Below are 14,912 nucleotides of genomic sequence, written 5' to 3' on the forward strand. Positions count from 1 at the left end.
CTAGACATAGACACACACAATGTATTGAAGCCATGCTCTGTGAAAAAGGGGATTAAGTACATGTGCATAAAGTCTCTTTCCAGATTTGTGCATAAAGTCTCTTTCCAGATTAGCCTGTGCAGTCTGCACAGGCTAATCAGGGATGACACTTTCTGCTTTTATAATATTTTTCATTTAAAGAGTCTCTTCTTAGTAAAAATCCAGTTAAGGCAGAAAGTGTCGTACCTGATGAGCCTGTGTGGACTGCGCAGGCTAATCTGGGACCACACTTTAGGCACATGCATTAAACAGAGCGAGGCTAATTTGTATTTTTTGTGATTCTTAAAAAAAATAAAAAAATACAATTTGTAAAAAGTGCATAGAAAAGTGCATGGTGCTAAATAAATACAAAATTTCTGTAATTTTGGTCAATAGAAAATTTACACTGAAACAGGATACAAACATTTCCATTTGAGCCTTGTTTTGAGAAAAATGGGTTTTATGCATGTGCGTAAAGTGTCATCCCATAATCTGGAATGACAATTTCCACCTAAACTGATTTTCGGTAAGGTGCGACTTCCTTGAACTTAAAAATACCATAAAAGCAGAAAGTGTCGTCCCTGATTAGGCTGTGCGCACTTCACAGGCTAATCTGGGATGACACTTTATGCACATGCATTAAGCTCAGTTTTTTCAGAACAAGGCTCATTTGATTGAAGATCTTTTTTGCCCTATCCTGCAGGTCGGAATATCCACCCAATCCCTAAACCTATTTTTTCCTAAGGCACAAATAAAATTTACAAATTCATAAAATTTCTATCCACAGTGTTTACATTCTTCCAGTTGAGTTAAATAATCCTCCTACAGCTTAAACCTCCTGTATTGCGTTATGGCAAATATTTGCAAACATTCAGAACTTTTAGCGACCATTCGCTAATTGCCCGTCGATTCACTGCAAACATTGCAGTCAATAGTAAGGAGGTAGTTTGCATATAATACCAAAAGGGCAGCGGGGTAGGTTTATGTACATAAGAACAAGATTCACAACTTATCACTTTAAAACTATACCATTCCTTTTCCTCAATGCAGTTGCTGGCTTGCACATACAAGGCACGGGATGGCTGGATAATTTGGAACATCTACAAGAAAACATAGTCATCATAACCACATTATATTACACTTGCCTGCCACACTAAGCAAAATAGATAGTTTTGTCCCTGATTAGCATGCACAGGCTGGTCTGGGACAACACATTTATGGACATGCATTAACCCTTTGCATGCTGGGAAATTTGTCGTCTGCTAAAATGTTGTCTGCTGAATTTATAAAATTCGCATTTTCTTCGATTTTTTTCAAAGAATACTATCAGAATAGCAAACAGTTTGGATCCAGATCCAAACTGTTTGCAAAGGCCTTTAAAATTCGGTTCCAGCACTGAAAGGGTTAAGCTAAGTTTTCCAATTGATAGGCTCAATGAACACTAATTTTAAGTAAAGTCTGTCCACACCATGGGAAATTCCTCTCTGTGTCATTAATAGACCATTAACCCATTTATGCCTATTGGACTCTCCCATCCTTCTATATTGGATCAATTTATTTCCAAAACAAGGGACAAAATTGTCACAAAACCAGGTTTTCATAGTGAATAAAAAATCTGATAAAGGGAGAAAACTCAAACTGAACTTTTGAAATGACCAAAAAAATTAACCCCCTTTGTAATTTTTTTTTTTTTTTTTAAATCTATTTTTAGTCGTGGCGACCTTGACATTGGAGATATTGACGTGATTCTTTCGTGGGACACACCGTCCCATGATGGTGAACAAATGTGCCAAATGATTTTAAAATCTCACAATGAATGACATAGTTATGGCCAGGACAAGCTCATTTATGGCCATTTTTGACCTTTGAACTCAAAGTGTGACCTTGACCTTGGAGATAACAACTTAATTATTTCGCGCGACACACCGTCCAATGATGGTGAACAAATGTGCCAAATGATTTTAAAATCTGACGATGAACGACATAGTTATGGCTCGGACAAGCTCATTTATGGCCATTTTTGACCTTTGAACTCAAAGTGTGACCTTGACCTTGGAGATATCGACGTAATTATTTCGCGCGACACACCGTCCAATGATGGTGAACAAATGTGCCAAATGATTTTAAAATCTGACAATGAACGACATAGTTATGGCCCGGACAAGCTTATTCCGCCAGCCCGCCAGCCAGCCAGCCCGCCAGCCAGCCAGCCAGCCAGCCCGCCCGCATTCGCCAATCTAATAACCAGTTTTTTCCTTCGGAAAACCTGGTTAATTAGGGATGTCTAGTATATTTATTTCTTTAATTAGAGTATTTGTTACAGAAATTCCTTTAAGCAAACAGCGCAGACCCTGATGAGACACAGCATCATGCAGCGTCTCATCTGGTTCTATGCTGTTTACCAAGGCCTTTTTTCTATATGCTAGGCATTATTGGGTTAAACTCAATATATGCAATAGTTTGAATCAGCTGAATGAGCATTGATCAAGTGCACTGCTTCATTTAATTTAATTATTGTATTGGTCTCATTGGAGAAGGGTTGACATAGTGTGTCCAAACACCTATAGTGACAAATACCTATAAATTGGACAATTTAAGAAAAATATTCCGACCAAATGGAAAAAAAATTATTCAGTCTTTTCCAAACTTTATCAATATCAGACAAGAAAATACGAAAAAATTAAGATCTTATACATCTAGATGTACTTGACATAAACATATTCCTTCTGTGCATATAAAAAGTGGAACATCAATTATCAAGTTATGTTTCAAAGTGCAATTTCATTTGGATTTCAAATACTTGTAGTGTAGTCCCAGCTGTTTCTTTGTACTATTTCACATGGGTCAAGGGGGTACACATGCAGATTAGATATTTCTTCCTCAATTATTGATAAAGTAGTGGGGTAACACCTTTTCCAAAGATTTGAAAAGGCTGAGATAAAATACAGCAGGATTAAACAATAACAATAAGCACATGTAAGACCCTTCTCACATATTTCATTTTGAAGGACTGCTCAGCAAGTCTCTCCACCGCCCGGATGTCTCCCACAGGGATCTTGCACAGAGGTATCGCTCCCGCCACCTTGCCATAGGTCAGGGACTTGGTGGTCAAGCAGAAGTGGCGCTGCTTGAAGTTCTTCATGCCGAACCGACGGCGACCTTGCGCCCTCTTGATCAGAGTGCTGGCAAACAAATAAAAGTGCAATAAAAGTGATTCAATGTTAGTTTACAATTAATATGAATCATGGATTTAAGTGTTTTTTTATAAACTGCTACTAGCTGCAACAACAGGCATAGCAAAAAGCACCATAATGTGTCTGAGTCATCTTGACCCCAGCAACAACAAGAGATAAAATAATGAAGATTTTCCATACAAAGGTCAGTTAGTTATAGATGATATTTCAGCTAAATCTCATCAAAAGCCTTGCGTTTATGGATAAACTGATAAGAAATGCAAAAATAACTTAAAAGGTAATAAGCTTTTCAAATGAAATATATAAATGAGAATATCAGTGAAACTGAAGGATGCTCACCGATGATGCGCTTTGTCAATCTATGTGTTAATAACCAACTAAAAAAATCTACTATTAGCCTCGGTGACCTTCACCTTGACCCTAGTGACCTCAAACCTCATCAAAGGTAGAAGTCTATGCAAGGTACCTACTTGCAAAATATGAAAGAGAACGGTAAAGTATTGAAGGCGCTGTGAGAAACTAAAAAAAGTGTGACGCAAATCTATTATTAGCCTCGGTGACCTTGACCTTGAACCCAGTGACCTCAAACTTCATCAAAAAGTAGAGGTCCATGCAAGGTACCAGTACCTACATGCCAAATATGAAAGTGATCGGTCAAGTATTGAATGCGCTATGAGAAACTGTAACAAAAGTGTGACAGAAAATCTATTATTAGCCTCTGTGACCTTAACTTTGAACCCACTGACCTTAAACCTCATCAAAAGGTAGAGGTCCATGCAAGGTACCTACATGCTAAATATGAAAGAGATCGGTAAAGTATTGAAGGCGCTATGAGAAACTGTAAAGAAAAGTGTGACAGAAAATCTATTATTAGCCTCGGTGACCTTGACCCCAGTGACCTCAAACGTCATCAAAAGGTAAAGGTCCATGCAAGGTTCCTACATGCCAAATATGAAAGAGATTGGTAAAGTATTGAAGGCGCTATGAGAAACTGTAACAAAAGTGTGACAGAAAATCTATTATTATTAGCCTTGGTGACCTTGACCTTGAATCCAGTAACCTCAAACCTCATCAAAAGGTAGAGGTCCATGCAAGGTACCTACATGCCATATATGAAAGAGATTGGTAAAGTATTGAAGGCGCTATGAGAAACGGTAACAAAAGTGTGACGGAAGTAAGGACAAACTGGCAACTATGTGCTCCGCCAAAATTTTATTTCGGGGAGCATAAAAAATAAGATCTGAATGGCAAACCAAAACCTTCTGCGCTATGTTTTACTTCAAATATTAAGCTTTAGTCTTAGGGTGCAAATTTAACAGTATTTATAGGGTTACTTCTGTAATGTTCATCAGGTTGTTTCTCTATCTATGTGAACAGCATTTGCAATCTCTCATTTTTGCTTAACCCTTAACCACTAAGATACGTATTGTACACATTTGTAGTCCCTTAGAAAGTTAAATTTAATTAAGGACCTATTTAAGTTTTAAAGGCTTCATGTCCAACCCTTAGATACTGCTGAGCAGCAAACATCATAAAATTTGAACAGACTGCAAGTTACTTGCAGGCTGTTCTGGTTTTATGCTGTTTGCACATAGCCATTTTCACTTAGCTTCTAAGTGGGAAATGGTAAAGATATAACAATCAGATTGGGAAAGGACAGTCTATGACATGACCTGTTACAAACATGCTACTAGTGCAGTGTACTGATTTTGCTGCCAGTTTAACATGCAGAGAAGCAGTTGGGCTGCTTATGAATTATGGCGTGGAATCGCCACACGAATCTCAAAAAATTCTTTTTCAATCTTATCTGGGCAAAAATCACAACCATGTTTTCAGCTAAAAATTCAAGCTAAAACATTTACCCTTGTTTAAGGACTATTGGCATGTCAAAGCTGCTGTCATCTGAAGTGGAGTTATCTGATGATGAAGATATGATATCAAGAAACATTTTCACTGCGCTGGTGTGGACACTGTCCGACAGTTTTTCAAATAGCGGCACCATGTAATCTTCTTTAAGGCTGAATGACCACTGACAAAGGGAAAGAATGTAATGTTAAATCATTATCTAATAATAGCACAAAATTATTACAAAATTTTAATATTTCTGATCTTAAATGTTTAGGTTTCAGTGTCTCGCAGTGAAAAGGAATAGGCTAAAAATGACTATATGTGCCTAATTCTGGGAGCACTGGGTTTAGCCCTTTGCATGCTGGGAAATTTGTCGTCTGCTAAAATGTCATCTGCTGAATTTGTAAAATAAGCATTTTCTTCATTTTTTTTCAAAGAATACTATCAGAATAGCAAACAGTTTGGATCCAGATGAGACGCCACGTTCTGTGGCGCCTCATCTGGATCCAAACTGTTTGCAAAGGCCTTTAAAATTCGGTTCCCGCACTGAAAGGGTTAATTCATATGCAGTCTGCAAATGCTTATTTTAGACAAATACTTCCTTCTAGACTGGATTTCCTTTAAGAACAGAATTCCTTTACATATGCGGCCATACATGAAGTCTGGCAAGGAACTACCCTGTCTTCTATAAAGTCATGCAAGGTTTTGTGTTCTCATTAGCTGACAGGGTAGCTCCAGACCAGACTGCGCAGATTACGCTGGCCGCATATGACATATGACCCATTTTTGCATATCGTGGGTCATATAAACAGTAATGGGTACACACCGACTTAGAGCTGACCAAGTTTCCCAGGCCCTGGATTGTTTTGGAAATCAGCGTTAGTGTCCTGCTGGTACCACTATCCTGAAATGTAACAAAATTATGATATAACAATTTTTATCCTATTACCAGATGAAAATCGATAGTATAACAATGATCGTATAAACATGACATTTATACTATCGCTATTTTTAGACCATGATTTTCTGATCTTTATCTTAAGAACACTATATGTTTCAATGTGACATCATAGCAACTGATGACGTTGAAGTAAACAAACACTTCTGAGTCAACTTGGAAAACCAGCGCTGTTTCTTTGAATTTTAAAGTATTTTTTACTCTTTTTGAACGATAAAAGACCACAAAATAAAAGGATAAATAGAATATTATGTGAGTTTTGGATAAATATCAAATTTATCATGCTCGGCACGAATCATGTTAGCGCTCGGCAAGCCTCGCGCTACATCGGTTCTAAGCCTCGCATGATAACCTTGATCTTTATCCAAAACTCACATAATATTCTCTATATATGCTTACTTACTTGCAAAATATAACAAAATAATACTATCCTAAAATGTGAAAACAGATATGCTATAACAATTTAGATGCTTTAATTCTTGCAACATATAATCAAATAATACTCAAATGAGTAAAATGGAAGTTTTATACATTTTCTACCGGTAATTTACCTAAAAATAACTTCTTTATTCATTCGGATATTTATACAATCTTGGAAACCAAGTAGATAAATATTACGTAACCCTACCTGTATATTAGTTGTGAGATAAATATCACGTAACCCTACCTGTACATTAGTTTTTAGATAAATATTACGTAACCCTACCTGTACATTAGTTGTTAGATAAATATTACGTAACCCTACCTGTACATTAGTTGTTAGATAAATATAACGTAACCCTACCTGTACGTTAGTTGTGGGATAAATATTACGTAACCCTACCTGTACGTTAGTTGTGAGATCAGAGAACGTAACCCTACCTGTACATTTGTTGTGAGATCAAAGAACTGAGGTCCAAGTATGGCTGGAGCAAAGAACCTGAGAAACACAAACCCACTGACCACCTGGTAACGCACCTCTGTCTTCTCTGAAAACATTTACCATAGAGTCGCATTGGTCTTAATGCATGTGCAGTTCGCACAGGTTAATCAGGTAGGACACTTTCCACCTAAACGGACGCCCCTTATATTTTTTGAAGAATTTGAAAACTTCTTGCAAATACATGCTTGACATTAATATTTGACTGAAAGCTATGTTTGGCAAAAAATTGCCACACCAATTCCCTTCCTGGCTAGTAACAACACTTTCTAACTAAAAAAGTGTCAACCTCTCATGCTAAGCTGGCTACCATTGATTAAAATAATGCTCTTAATGTTTTCTGACTTTGCACACACAGGTCTTTAGGTGTGTTTGCTTATTGCTACCAATAGACGTATTGCTACTGTTAAATGGCTTCTGAAAAAAAGACGACTGCTTTTTTGCCTCATGGTCCAATGTTACTAACATCGCTTATATTATGCTGACAGAGGTTTAGAAAAGCAGGTCAAAGTAGCATACAAAAAAGTTATTTAACAAATAACAAAGAGAAAAATGTCCCGCCACAAGGTTAAATATCATGACAATTTTCATAAAATGTACATGTACTAATTTTGGCCTAACAACTCATGGCATGAAAGAAAACAAGTATGGTTGTTACTTCTGAGAAAGGTAAGACAAATACTGATTTAGAGGTCACCAGGTCAATTTCAAGGTCACAGTATCATGTAACAGGAAATAATTTTGGCAATATCTTTTCAGAACACTTTGACATGCAATCATGGAAATTGGTAACAATGTTATATTGGAGGAAAAGAACATGCATGTGTATTTTGAAGTCTCAAAGGTCAAGGTCACATGAGCATAAAATCAAGAGATCTAAGGTAAAGGCAACAGGGACGTTTCTGTTGCAAGTTGTGGAATGGTGGCACACATCTTTTACAAACATTTCTCGTGTTGCAAACATCTGATGTTATTTTAACCCTTTCCCACACAGAAGCAAAGTGAAAATGGCTATGTGCAAACAGCATAAAACCATAACAGCCTGCGAGTAACTTGCAGTCTGTTCAGGTTTTATGCTGTATGCTGCTCATCAGTACCTAAGTGTTGGAAATGAAGCCTGTAAAACTTGAATTTAGTAAGAGAGGTTTTAAATTAAATTTTAATTTCTAAGGGAAAACACATGCGTGAAAATACGTATCTAAGTGATAAAGGGTTAACTTGAAATGTGTTTTTGTTTTCTTTACCTGAGAAATGTTCACAAGCAGCCTTTTTCAAGGTACAAAATATGTCCGTCATCACCCTGGGACACAGCAACCCGGAGTTAGTGATTGCCTCAAACACCTGTTCCACATATGTCCTTAGATTATCCAGGCTAGCGTTGATGTTTTCACCCACGTGAAGTCTGCTGGGGTCAATCTCACAGGGTAAACGTTCTGTGCAAATCTAAAACGCAAAAATCTTTCCATTTATAACGTCTGAAGAACAATAATACATTTCCAAGTATTAGACTAAGAATAAATACAAAACAGTCTTTTCTGTGTAATTATCCTTCATGTGAAAAATGTGCCTTAATTAGCAATTAATATAATCAAATGAGCCGCGTTCTGTGGAAAAGGGAGTTTAATGCATGTGCCTAAAGTGTCGTCCCAGATTAGCATGTGCAGTCAACACAGGCCAATCAGGGACGCCACTTTCCGCCTAAATTGAATTTTTGCTCAGAAGAGACTTTCTCTTTCTAAAAATATCAAACAAGGGGAAAGTGTCGTCCCTGATTAGCCTGTGTTGACTGCACAGCCTAATCTAGGACGACACGTTACGCACATGCATTTAACCCCATTTTCACAGAGCACAGCAGATATATATAATTTTATTAATTTGTGTAACAATTCAATAACTCATGTGTGTGCAACCTGATGTGCATTGCTTAAAGGGACATTTTCACAGATTTTTGCATGTATTGAAGTTAGTTATTAAATTCTTTAAATTGATAAATGCAAACATTGGAACTAAATAGCTCCAGTAAAAAACAAGAATAAAATTAAAGACAGGAAAAAAGTAATCCTGAGCTGGTCTCGAACTTCTGACCCTTTGAGTAAAAGTCTAGCACTTTAACCATCCGTGCTCACATAGTTAGTGGTGTATTATATACTCTATATAGTGTCACAAAATATAACAATAACAACAGCACTTCCCAAATTATTCAATCGTTTAGAGTTTGAGATGCTCTATAATTTTCATGTTTTTAAATCGTCCAAAATGCATATGATGAATATTTTAGAGCATGATAAATATTCAGTATTACTGTTTCCTCATAAATATCATAACCACAATGAAAATTTGCGAATCTGCAACCAATTTTTTCAACTTTGTCAATTAACCAAAACATTAAAAGGTCCCTTAAAAATTCAAATCACCATGCCAAGTTCATAGCAGAAAAATCTCATTTAACAATTATCTACACATTTAGGTTATTCAGCAGTTAAAGATTTGAGAGTTGAGTGCACAATATTTTGGGGTACATATAGTATCAATAAGGGAATTAATAAAGCCTGATCTGTTTGAAAAATTCCTTTCTTTACAATCATCTACACATAACAATAATTGAAGTTTATTTTTTTTTAGATGAGCAGTAACAAGAGTACCAAACTGTCACAAGATACGCCCGTTTTAAGGCTTTGGACAACTTGATAACTTTACCATGACCCATATTTGAACTTTACCTACATATCATCACGACACAACTTCTGACCAAAGTTTGTGAAGATCTGATGAAAACTACTTCAATTAGAGAGCGGACACCATGCTAAATGCTTGAAATGCACTAAGTGACCCCGTGACCTAGTTTTTAACCTGGCATGACCCATATTTGAAATTGACCTACATGTAGATATTGTCTAGACACAACTTCTGACCAAATTTGGTGATTGTCGGATGAAAACTACTTGAATTAGAGAGCGGACACCATGCTAAATGCTTGAAATGGTTTAAGTGACCCTTTGACCTAGTTTTTGACCCAGCATGACCCATATTCGAACTTGATCAAGATATTGTCTAGATACAACCTCTGACCAAGTTTGGCGATTTTCGGATGAAAACTACTTCTATTAGAGAGCAGACACCATGCTAAATGCTTGAAATGCACTAAGTGACCCCGTGATCTACTTTCTGACCCGGCATGACCCATATTCGAACTTGACCTAGATATTGTCCAGATACAACTTCTGACCAAGTTTGGTGAAGATCAGATGAAAACTACTTCAATTAGAGAGCGGACACCATGCTAAATGCTTGAAATGCACTAAGTGACCCTGTGACCTAGTTTTTGACCCGGCATGACCCATATACAAACTTGATCTAGATATTGTCCAGATACAACTTCTGACCAAGTTTGGTGAAGATCAGATGAAAACTACTTCAATTAGAAAGCGGACACCATGCTAAATGCTTGAAATGCATTAAGTGACCCTGTGACCTAGTTTTTTACCCCCTCGAGACCCATATTCGAACTTGACCTAGATATTGTCTAGATACAACTTTTGACCAAGTTTGGTGAAGATTGGATAAAAACTATTTGAATTAGAAAGGGGACACTACTGTGGACGCCGCCCGCCCGCCCACCAGCCGCCAAGGTGAAACTATAATACGTCCCGTTTTTTAAAAACGGGCGTATAAAAATGGAGTTTAAAAGATTTTGGAGCTTATATTTTCTACAGTGGAGAAACAGACAAAGGTCCATATTACCGCCCAAACTGGTCGCAGCCAGAATTTCTTTTAAGATTACTTACACATTAAGGTAATTCAGCATTGAAAGTATGTTCCAGATATTACCTCACCATACAAACCATTTACACACTTGTAGGTACCTAGAATTACTAAGCATCTATTCTCACTCCTATATCAATGTTTATCACTAACAGTAAAAAAATAATTATCAGCAGCATATTCAAATATTAATTACTCAATTCTAAAACAACTATTTAATTTGACCAGGAAGGCACCTTATTAGGGTACCATGTAAATAAACATATGAAAAACATATTCAACAAATTCAGCACCATTCTTAAGCTTAAGCAGACTCCAAAATTAATAATTGATTGTTTACAAGTGTGAAACATACCATTTAAACTGACTATTGTACCTATATATTTTCTTAAAACAAGCCTAACCTTAGCACACGCTAATCAGGGACGACACTTTCCGCCATAACTGGATTTTCGCTAACAATATACTTCTTTTACACCTAAATTAACATTAAAACGAAGTGTTGTCCCTCATTATACAGTGCAGACCGCACAGGCTAATCTGGGAGGACACTTTATGCCCATTAAGCCCAGTTTTCCCAGAGCAAGTCTAAAACTCACCTGGTCAATTGTAGGCTAATACTCACCTGGTCAATGGTAGGCTAATAATCACCTGGTCAATTGTAGGCGAATACTCACCTGGTCAATGGTAGGCTAATAATCACCAGGTCAATGGTAGGCTAATACTCACTTGGTCAATGGTAGGTTAATACTCATCTGGTCAATGGTAGGCTAATACTCACCTGGTCAATGGTAGGCTAATACTCACCTGGTCAATTGTAGGCTAATACTCACTTGGTCAATGGTAGGATAATACTCACATGGTCGATAGTAGGCTAATACTCACCTAATTAATGGTAGGCTAATACACACCTGGTCAATGGTAGGCTAATCCTCACCTGGTCAATGGTAGGCTAATACTCACTTGGTCAATGGTAGGATAATACTCACATGGTCGATAGTAGGCTAATACTCACCTAATTAATGGTAGGCTAATACACACCTGGTCAATGGTAGGCTAATCCTCACCTGGTCAATGGTAGGCTAATACTCACCTGGTCGATGGTAGGCTAATACTCACCTGGTCAATGGTAGTATAATAATCACCTGGTCAATGGTAGTATAATACTCACCTGGTCAATGGTAGGCTAATACTCACTTGGTCAATGGTAGGCTAATACACACCTGGTCGATGGTAGGCTAATACTCACCTGGTCAATGGTAGTATAATAATCACCTGGTCAATGGTAGGCTAATACTCACTTGGTCAATGGTAGGATAATACTCACATGGTCGATAGTAGGCTAATACTCACCTAATTAATGGTAGGCTAATACACACCTGGTCAATGGTAGGCTAATCCTCACCTGGTCAATGGTAGGCTAATACTCACCTGGTCGATGGTAGGCTAATACTCACCTGGTCAATGGTAGTATAATAATCACCTGGTCAATGGTAGTATAATACTCACCTGGTCAATGGTAGGCTAATACTCACTTGGTCAATGGTAGGCTAATACACACCTGGTCGATGGTAGGCTAATACTCACCTGGTCAATGGTAGTATAATAATCACCTGGTCAATGGTAGGCTAATACTCACCTGGTCAATGGTAGGCTTCAGGATATGTGACAGATATGGCAGTCCAACAAGCTTCATCAGACAGTCCACCATCTTGGTCAGTAGGGTGTTACCTCGAAACAGCGTGTTGTGGTCTCTGTGTAAAATGTAAAGGAAACTCCAATTGCATAACCAAAAATGGTTTTATCTATGAAACAAGACTTGTTGAAATTAATTAAAGTCTAACATGATAGGCTTATCTTCGGTAGAAGAATAAAGCAATTTGTATTCCAAAATAATCCTAACATGTAGCTTGACTTGCTAATTTTCCAATCTACAAAATGAACAGACGGAGAGAGACAAGTGCAATCCTTAAATTCCCCCATTTTTTTAGGCATACAATAGATTTGAAAGCACATTACAATGGCATAATAGTAATGGTTCTAGAATACATTAATTGCTACTTCTACTGCTGTTCATTACAATGTACAGTGCTCACGCTAGGGGTAAAAGGCAGAGTGCAGAACAATGCCTGTTTCACCTTTTGACCCTTATTATGCCCTTTTTTATATGACCACATTATCATCAAAAATGTTATCTGAAGCTTCAATACATTTTTGCACTGAAACTAGTTTGATGATTACTGAAACATTTTTTTTATTATTTAATACATGTAATGTGAAATATAAATGAATTACATATGCTATGAATTGAAAACATGCCATAGGGATAATAAGACACCAAGCTTAAGTGCCCTTTTGACATAACAGCAAGCTTCCGTTTTTTAAATCTTAGCTGAAACACTGAATAGGGACTACTTTTCCCAGTAAGGTGATGGTGAGAACACATTTTTCATCAATTTGTAACATTGTCACACAATATTGTCTGCAAGTCAGTTCAGAGGGGGTAATCACGTGATAGTCAAGATGGTGATGTCCACGCCAAGACAGTTATTTTTCGCCGTTTTATACCCTTTATTACTCTTGTTTCATTTTTTAACGACGTTCACTTTCCAGCCATATCAGTAAACAAGAGGGCCATGATGGCCCTGAATCACTCTACTAACCAAATACAATCCCAACCCAGATTTCATCAAGATAAACTTTCTGACCAAATTTCATAAAGATTGGATGAAAACTGTGACCTCTATTGTCTACACAAGGTTTTTGTAATATTTGACCTAGTGACCTAGTATTTGACCCCAGGTGACCCAAATACAATCCCAACCCAGATTTCACCAAGATAAAAATTCTGATCAAATTTTATAAAGATTGCATGAAAACTCTGACCTCTATTGCCTACACAAGGTTTTTCTATTATTTGACCTAGTGACCTAGTTTTTGACCCCAGATGACCCAAATACAATCCCAACCCAGATTTCTTCAAGACAAACATTCTGACCAAATTTCACGAAGATTGGATGAAAACTGTTACCTCTATTGTCTACACAAGGTTTTTCTATTATTTGACCTAGTGACTTAGTTTTTGACCCAAGATGACCCAAATACAATCCCAACCCAGATTACATCAAGATAAACATTCTGACCAAATTTCATAAAGATTGGATGAAAACTGCGACCTCTATTGTCTATACAAGGTTTTTCTATTATTTGACCTAGTGGCCTAGTTTTTGACCTAGTGACCTAATTAGGTCATCCGGCTAAGAAATTTCGCACCAAGTAAATTCGAGATATAGAGCGAATATTACTATGAAATAAATGCCAGTTACTTTCTTGCTAATATAGCTGGAAAGTGGGCGGACAAAATTGTCACAAAACCAGGTTTTCAGTTGAAAAATAGTCTGATAAAAGAAAACAATTCAAAATGTGTATTGTTAACCCCCTTGTGTAAAATTGACCTTGATTTCAATTAGAAAAAAAAGACTGATAAAGAGAGACAACTCAAAATCAAAATGTGCATTGTTACTGATTGTTCATAGTAATATAGCTGTTTCAAAATAAATCTATTTTAGTTGTGGCGACCTTGACCTTGGAGATATTGACGTAATTCTTTCGCGCAACACACTGTCCAATAATGGTGAACAAATGTGCCAAATGATTTTATAATGTCACAATAATGACATAGTAATGGCCCAGACAAGCTCATTTATGGCCATTTTTGACCTTCAAACTCAAATTGTGACCTTGACCTTGGAGATATCGACGTAATTCTTTTGCGCGACACACCGTCTAATGATGGGGAACAAATATGCCAAATGATTTTAAAATCTGACAATGAACGACAAAGTTATGGCCCGGACAAGCTCACTTATGGCCATTTTTGACCTTCAAACTCAAATTGTGACCTTGACCTTGGAGATATCGACGTAATTCTTTCGCGCGACACACCGTCTAATGATGGTGAACAAATGTGCCAAATGATTTTAAAATCTGACAATGAACGACAAAGTTATGGTCCGGACAAGCTCATTTATGGCGATTTTTGACCTTCAAATTCAAATTGTGACGTTGACCTTGAAGATATCAACGTAATTCTTTCGCGCGACACACTGTCTTATGATGGTGAACAAATGTGCCAAATGATTTTAAAATCTGACAATGAACAACAAAGTTATGGCCCGGACAAGCTTGTTCTGCCCACCCGCCAGCCCGCCCG

The 14,912-nt window shown here is 37.2% G+C and overlaps 1 protein-coding gene across 1 annotated transcript in view; it reads right to left on the reverse strand.

Annotated features, from left to right (window-relative positions):
- LOC127836606 (ras GTPase-activating protein 3-like) overlaps positions 1–14,912 on the reverse strand; it is a 71,199-nt gene that overhangs the window by 16,068 nt on the left and 40,219 nt on the right. Inside the window, exons 10-16 of the mRNA XM_052363274.1 lie at positions 12,339–12,453; positions 8,182–8,380; positions 6,880–6,986; positions 5,887–5,964; positions 5,075–5,241; positions 3,011–3,200; positions 1,048–1,118 (exon numbers count right to left, since the gene is read on the reverse strand). Of these exons, the coding sequence (XP_052219234.1) occupies positions 1,048–1,118; positions 3,011–3,200; positions 5,075–5,241; positions 5,887–5,964; positions 6,880–6,986; positions 8,182–8,380; positions 12,339–12,453 (927 nt within the window). The remainder of the gene's footprint in view (positions 1–1,047; positions 1,119–3,010; positions 3,201–5,074; positions 5,242–5,886; positions 5,965–6,879; positions 6,987–8,181; positions 8,381–12,338; positions 12,454–14,912) is intronic.

This window comes from Dreissena polymorpha, chromosome 6 (genome assembly GCF_020536995.1).
Source record: "Dreissena polymorpha isolate Duluth1 chromosome 6, UMN_Dpol_1.0, whole genome shotgun sequence".
In the NCBI taxonomy this organism is placed as follows: domain Eukaryota; kingdom Metazoa; phylum Mollusca; class Bivalvia; order Myida; family Dreissenidae; genus Dreissena; species Dreissena polymorpha.